Genomic DNA, 8006 nt, shown 5'->3' with positions numbered 1-8006 from the left:
GTGTTATAAAATTCATAGAGCGTAAAAATATCTTCAGCGAATTAACATGACTTCCGATAGTGATTACCGATTGCAATACATTTAGATGTTGATTTGATAACCGCAGGCAAGATCTCTTGCCCAAAATTCACCCTACATATTATATGGTGTGTACAATTATGTATATGGTTATTTATAGGCGTATAAAAGGCGTGTGATTTTTCTGTAAACTTGTTAAATGTAACACTGTATATTAGAAATACGATATTTTACCCCCGTGAAAATTGATTGTAACCGTGTATGTAAAGGCATGTATCGCACAAGGAAATGCATGCGATCATCGCGATGCTGTCACGGTACACATATTCAATGCTGTATTTGAGATTTCCTCAATTGTTGTTATAGTTATACAGTTATTCAACGTCAATATATTAGTGAAATCTGATTGTGTATTTGTTGTATTATGAATTACGTAAGAGCGAGTATTATATTGTTTTTTTTTTTTAAATTTTTTTCTAGTTTTTTTCGCTTCACCAAACGCAACGTCTTATAATATGAATATTCCTCTCTCACGCTCAAAGGTATTGTTACGATACAATTATGATTAATCTCCGATCGGTGATAAATTTACACAAACTAAAGAGTATAAAAAAAAAAAAAAGAAACAGAATAAAATCAAGGAAAACGAAGAAGCGAAATAACAGCAAAAAAAGAAAAAAAAATCAAGGCTAATTTCTTAATTTTGAATTGAAGTTCAATTATAATTATACAATAATATTATACATCATATACCGTATGTTTAATTTTGATAATAAACTATTTTTCTACACGTTTTAAAAAGATATTTAAAAGGTAAAAAAAAAAAAAAGAAAAAAAAAGAAAAAAAAAACCCAACAAACGAACGCCGCGACGCTTTAATCGATAGTATAAATTGTAATATCATTTTCATTTAATTCAATCGATAAGTAGCCGATACAATTTTTGATAGTAATTCGAATCGTGATCGTACGCGCACGCACACACACACACATATATATATATATACATATATATACATTATAATTACTAAGTGTGTCGTTATTATCTCTTACATCTATATATCGTATGTAAATTTATTCGTCTAGTAATGCAGATTATACAGCATTGAAATAACTGCCTTGGTAGTTGAAGCGTATATTGCACGTTAAATTATAGTGCAGGACTGTGATGTGATAAGAGTTTAGACTGCGTTCTATGTACCGTGCAAGGCTGAGGAGGGAATTTTCGTGAGATTTATACTACACGTGTAATACTATAATAATGTAATGGTTCGAGTATACAATGAAGTCTGCGGATACCTAAGCATAAACCACGTATTAAGTAATATCTAAGGATAATTGATTGTTTACTATTATCATCTCGTAACGTTTTAAACATGTGAGTCAGTGTCGTGTTTGCGAGCAAACGCAGTTTGCTCCTTGGTGTTGTGGGTATATTCGTTCCTAGCAACTGATTGTATATGGTGATTACTATCTCACTCATAACATTGCATTGATCTACTTTTACTCTACCTACTCATCTCCTACGATAAATGAATAAATACATAAATAAATAAATAAATAAATACATTCTGTCCAACTACGCAAGTTCTCGTATCGTCCTAATTACTCTCAACCCGAACTGTACATTTTTAAACGATAAAATTCGCTTTTTGTGTAGTAAATTTGTGCAACAAAATGGACTGCTGGCGGCTTGCACAATACCGAAGAAACCATCGGTCTGGGCACAGTATTGACTGCAGATATTCAAAGGTATTTGAGCATCCTTACGTTATCGTTTAAAACTATGCCATAGTACGAAAATGTGAAACCGGTTCAGGAGATCGTCGATTTTTTCTTCTACCGTATACCGACGGTTGCGATAATGTGATTGTTGAATAACAACTGAAAAAAATTTGGGTCTCACATTGAAACGTCATAGATGAGTGGCAAATGCATTACTTTATTACACTTCTTTTCAACTTATATAGACGTACAATATTGTCCGTGATATAATTATATTACAATTTATTGATATTTTTATTAATGCCAATTACGTTTGTCTATATATAGTACTGAAACGTAATTCGTTAAAAGAAAGTCATGGTACCGTGTTAAATATACACTATTTAACTATTTTGTCATGAAATGTAAAGAAATTTAATACTACTAGCCAATAATTAATGTTAGCCGAAAATTAGGAGGAAAGAAATGGTATAGATATCATTGTACAAAATTGGGCTAGTTAGATCAAGGAAATATTTTTACTCAAATTTAAATCAAAGCTACACAATCACAATCACAATCAAATGCACGCACACCCATACTCTAGATCACAATTTGAGAAAATTTCAGAAGAAGTTGGTCTATACAGAAAAATTCTTATAAAAATTAGGTATCATACGTATAACTATATGTTGTGTAAATTCTCGCAATTTTTGCTCAAAATATATGTTTGCATATCGTGAGGACATAAAACGAATATCTAGGGAAAAAACTGCATTGTCGCGACATTTTGAAGTGCCACAATGAGTCATCGCTAAATGCTACAAGATTTATAGATAACGAGCAATCAGAATGTCTTCTGGCAAAGTTTTTAAGCAAGCAGCTTCGCGAGTAATTTGTCTCGTTGCACAAGATTCAAGACTGTAGTCAAACAATCGTCAGGCAACTCATTATTGTAACACTGTATTTGCAAGAAAGTCTTAATAACGGTTTAATTTCAACCATTTCTCGGTTGCAAGCCGAAGAATGTAGGCAGGAAAAGCACCAAATGACGAAAGGCATTCATTCACACCATGTCCAGAATGTTCATATAATTGAGATTACGTACAGTCTACAGGGTTTCGAATAATGTAAGTATAATTATCCACAATCGATCACAGCTAATTTAGAACAAACGCATCAGGTTCCAATTCAAATTATTAAGATTCGGTTGGATAAGGAATTCTCTAGAATTTTGTAAATGTTTTCCCACATGCATATAAACAAACTCTGTATATAAAATTTAGAGTAATTGTCTGCGCCTTAAAAGACTGTTATCAAATTTTAACAGGAATTATTCGAATCTTAAAATGAAAATTAAATACGACATTCGGCTCTTGGCAACTTCATATAACAGCTGTCGTTTTTTGTTCCATGTTTTTTTTTTTTTTGTCATTTTCTTATCTTAATATACATATTCTTAATTCAATAGAGCTACCTAATGTTCAATTGATTTTTTACGATCATTTTCATGAGTAGCGTGTAAAAAATCAAATAAACAAAAATTATTATTAAATAAGTCCGCTACAGGGGTGGAATTGAGAAAATCCATTAAAATTAGTTTAAAAATCTACGCACCAACCTAACAACGGAAGCGTAAAGTGTATCAGCTATTGATCGGTTCACTGGTATATAGTGATGCAAATCTCATATAACGGACAAATAAAGAATACGAGTAAAAAATTAAAACAGACAATATTATCTATGAACTAAATACTGTTCAATAGTTTAGATATATAAAGTATCCAATTGCATGGAACGTTTTCGAAATTTACAAGTCGACGAAACTGGCAATAGTAACAATAATATTAAGAATAATATTAGTGGGTATGTATTAAAAAGATTGAATAATTGTCGAAACATGAGCACAAGGTAACCAACATGGCTTATGCCCAAGGTATAATCCTTGATGAAATTAAAAAACCTACAAACTATTTATATAAATTTCTCTTCAATTGAGTTATTTGATCATTACAATACTTATCATGTTTCAGATCCCATTACAGTCGAACTTTTAGCTCGTCCATTCGTTGCATTATTCTCCGTCTCATTTCTTTGTATCTGAAAAAGATAAGCAAGTGAACAATATGAACTATTTCTGATTTCTTAATTTTCAAATACAACGACATTGTACTCGGTACTCATCCTTGATTTAAATATTAGGCGAAAAGAGTTTGATTTTCGGGGCAACGCAAATATGCTCACTTTTCTTTCAGGAGAGCTATTTGGCGGTCCTCTTCATAATGATACCGTTGTAAAATGCCTGAACACTCAGCGGCGGAGAGATTCAAAAACTGCGCGACGTCGGAACTGATTTCCGGAGTTGAGAAACGATCGACAAGAAAGAGCCGAGCAACGGTCTCATGGGGTCCCAGTACCACCCTCGTTTCCAGCGGATATTCGTCGTCCCTCAATCTTCGCTGTTCTGAAATTTTGTATTTCACGATATGGGTTTGCCAAATGTGTAATAATTCGTGAACAGGTATTTTTTATCCCTTACCGCCGTTGTCACGAACGACGAATAGTGCAAAATTGCCCGGTTTAGCGTCCACTTTGTACTTGTCGAGCATCAAATTTATAACCTCTTGAGTGCTAACCAGACTTGTCACCCAAACAGACATTTGTGATCCATGCGGTGGCGTAAAAAAACTCGTTTCTCGATTGTAGAAGTGACCATTAATTGAACATCGCCTCCTTAACCGACTACGTGACTGACGTCTTCCACCTGGTCGACGTCTTATGGCAGTCGATCCCGGCTTACGCCGCAAAACAACTCCGTCCAGCTGAAAAATACTCAAGAATTCATTGGCTCTGTTGACCGGTCGATCGTATCTCATCTCCATCTATATTCCTATCAATTAGTTGCTCGCAAGTAGGAGTAAGCCTTTTGAAAGATACTCACTTCCAACCCACTGTCGGTCGACATTGTCATATTATCGTCGTCACGAAAATGAAGAGAATTCACTGAATCAGTGTCACTGTCCGTGCGATGTCTCTGCAAGCAATCAGGACCGGACATCGAACGATTCAAACCCTTTTCGATCCAGCTATCATCATTGCTCAAAGTTCTGTTACTGGCACCCATATTCTTCTCTAAACTATCAAAGTACTCGACACGACGAAGGGTCCCATTTCTATTCGGTGTTCCTTGATAGTTTGGCGTGTCTGTACTAGATGAACTATCCATACTATGCGTCGGTGTGCTGGTTATACTGCTGTCATTGTCGACGATATGTTTCACAGCTTGTTGAGACAGATTACTCGATTCAACATTTTCTACATGTCCTTCAACGGTAGAGTGAACTTTCACATCAGACGAATCTGCACCGGGCTGAGAGCTAATTGATGGCAAGCCAACTGGCATAGTTTGATACAGCTTGTTGCCCTCCTCTACCTTCCTCTCCACCTGAAAATCGAGTGAGTACATGCGTTTAGTCGGTAAACACATTTTTGTATCACGTATATTACACATTTCATGGGTCAAAAGCATTCTTTTTACGGTCAAGATTTATCTCTAATTCACGCTTATAATTACGAGATATTTAATACCTGAAGAAGTTCATCTAATTCATCCCACTCCATATTTTTGACGTCGAGTTTCATCGGAAGTGTAAGACTTTTCGGGTGATCGGGAGATACTGGAACTGAGTTTGGTTCACTTTCAGTTTCAGTCTCAGGTGGGGAGCTATCCTTCGACGTGGCATCTACTTGGTCGTCATCTCCTCCATCCTGAAAAAGAACTCAAACATTAATTTTTGATTTAGTTTTGATTATTCTGGATTATTTTTATACATTTTTCAGACCTCTGAAACACTCTGTCTACAAGAATTTCGATTTCTTGCAGTGACAACTGTGCGCTGATCATCATCTTCTTTAAGGTGGATAACGCCTCGGACTCCCCAATGAATTCTCAGTGCACCTTCCAGTATTAATCTGCCATTTACCTGAGTTGAAAAAGAATCAATCATCTGTTTTGGCACACTTACGAAGGTAGGAAAAAAAAAATGTGTATTCAAAGAATTTTCACAAACCTCACGACTTCTGATCCCACCACTTTTACCCTCATAATACTGATTGAACAACTTCAACTTTGATTCTAAATGAGACCTAAATGTGAAAATGAACTATTTAGATACAAGGAAAAATCATAATACAATTTATCGATTAATGTGGATTGCGGTTTCCCACATTCAGAAAAAAAAAACATACAGAACTCAGCTTATCACATGACAATCTACAAAACAAAAAGGACAAGTAATGGTATGAGTAAAAAGTCCATGAAACTTTAATTTCTCAAGAAACAAGTACGATCTACATCATCTATAATCTCTAGCCGCTTTCAGAGGAATACTACTATAGAATTATTTTTATTCACAGACTGTATTTTTGTTTCGTTTTTTCTAAAATGTGTCTTTCACAATTGCGTTAAGCCGTTACAGGAAAACGTATTCTATGATGTGAAATTTATCGTACAATTGGCATAAGATAAAAATTCTTCGAGTCAGTCACACAGTGTGAATTAATGGTAAGTTTACTCAAATTATACATCTGCGAACATCTAAATACTTTGTTTCAATTGTTTTACCCAAATATTCCATGAGCAGACACACAACTCATAATATCAATGAAATTGAAATTAATAATGTTATTATTGGAATAAAACATAGAAAAAAAATGATCTATTTTGCAATTTTGCAATAACTTTAAAGGAGTTAAGTTTTCAAAACACCAGCATATCTTGCTCAGTAGTACAGTGAATTACAGACAATTTAAAATTTGCGAAATAATGGTTCTCCTAAGCAGGCCAAATTGTTACCATAATGTTACTAACTTCAAAATGATTAATACTGTCATTCTTAAGATTTTTTATCATACACTTATGTTCTTTGCTGACTTGTTTCATATCAAATTCCCTTTTAACACATGAAAAAAGTTTTCATCTCAAAACACTTGGAGTTTCTTCGTGAATTCTAAAACTTTCTGCTCTTAATTAACTCCATCTCAACAAAGTTTTTTATTCAAATAAAAATGTAATAATTTTATAATTTGAGACTCTAATCTAGAATCGCTTAACAGAGTATATCTTACCTGGGCAACGTTGATCGAGATTCTTTCTTCCCAAAGCTTGTATGAGATTCCACTCTTGTGCCGTGTCCGAATAACTGGGGCCCAAAGAGAGCCCCGTAACAGGGTACATGACAGTAAGGAACTCCTTTATGCTGAAATGCAGAAAGAACGGGAACGTAATGAGGATATTTTTTTGTTCAACTGCAAATATTCCAGCATGAAAAACTTATTGTCACCTCAGCATGCTGTCCAGGATTTAATCGTTTGCCACATTCTTCGCACCGTAAACATTCTGGATGCCAGTCGTAACCCAAAGATTGTTTCCGCTCGGCTGGAAGATCATACAATATGAAAAGAAAAGAGAAGAAAAAACTAGGGAAAAAAACAATCCTCATCACTATATGGAATAGACATAACCTAAAACAAAGTGCAATGACCTGCCACTTACTACCTTGAATTGTAAATGAGACCCTGCTGTGCATCAGAAGAATATTTACAAACTACCAGGAAAATGTGTGAAATCAGGTTTTTTATATTTCTTTTCTTCATACATTATGACTTATAGATGTGGAAAGAGTGAGGAAACGAAACTCTGGAGTTTCTCACTCAAGTGACAGAGTGTAAGAAATAAAAAAAAAAATAAAAAAAACTGGTGAATATTCGCGTTTGCATTTTTTATGTGTATATTTACCGAAGTAGACAGGTTTTCCACATTTGTGACACTTCCACATGTTGATAATCGCAGTTAACAACGGTAAAAATTGTTCATCAAGATATACCACTGATATTTTACTGCATTTTGTTTACAAAATTACATACAGACCAGAGTCGAGCCTGCATCTGAAATGACACGCGGTACGTCACTGCACTGTTGTCCTCCCGTTCGCGCATGCGCACGCAACTCGAATGCTGCGCGGCCCACGCGCAGCCATTTCTCATTAAATATCCGTGGACGATATCTTCAGTCAACGCCACTGAAGTCAACGCAACCAGGTGAGTATACCGAGAAAATCTCTTGAAAGTTTAAAATCAACTGCGCATGCGCGAGTCTTGTCGGCTCTTCATTCAGGCTGGCCATCCCGAGCATGGAGACTAGAGTAAGTCTCCATGATCCCGAGTTTCAATTGTCAAACTATTTCTGTTGGCGGTATACTTTGTACGAATTTTCGAGGTTAGAAT

The 8006-nt window shown here is 35.1% G+C and overlaps 1 protein-coding gene across 2 annotated transcripts; it reads right to left on the bottom strand.

Moving 5' to 3' along the window:
• Positions 1-1939: 1939 nt before the first annotated feature.
• Positions 1940-7732, bottom strand: LOC124181070 (ras association domain-containing protein 4). Of its 2 annotated transcripts, none has more exons than XM_046567248.1 (10): positions 7519-7732; positions 7064-7158; positions 6849-6979; positions 5792-5867; positions 5564-5704; positions 5310-5489; positions 4663-5166; positions 4261-4543; positions 3966-4185; positions 1940-3821 (listed from the first exon to the last, which is right to left on the bottom strand). In XM_046567248.1, the coding sequence occupies exons 1-10, from the start codon at positions 7556-7558 to the stop codon at positions 3761-3763; spliced, it is 1731 nt and encodes a 576-aa protein (XP_046423204.1). In that variant the 5' UTR covers positions 7559-7732; the 3' UTR covers positions 1940-3760. The 2 variants fall into 2 exon arrangements, with proteins under 2 accessions (XP_046423204.1, XP_046423205.1); XM_046567249.1 differs by lacking the exon at positions 7519-7732 and adding an exon at positions 7279-7431.
• Between the last annotated feature and the right edge of the window lie 274 nt (positions 7733-8006).

The sequence above is a fragment of the Neodiprion fabricii genome, chromosome 4 (genome assembly GCF_021155785.1).
Source record: "Neodiprion fabricii isolate iyNeoFabr1 chromosome 4, iyNeoFabr1.1, whole genome shotgun sequence".
NCBI lineage: Eukaryota > Metazoa > Arthropoda > Insecta > Hymenoptera > Diprionidae > Neodiprion > Neodiprion fabricii.
This window is presented reverse-complemented; position numbering and strand designations above follow the sequence as displayed.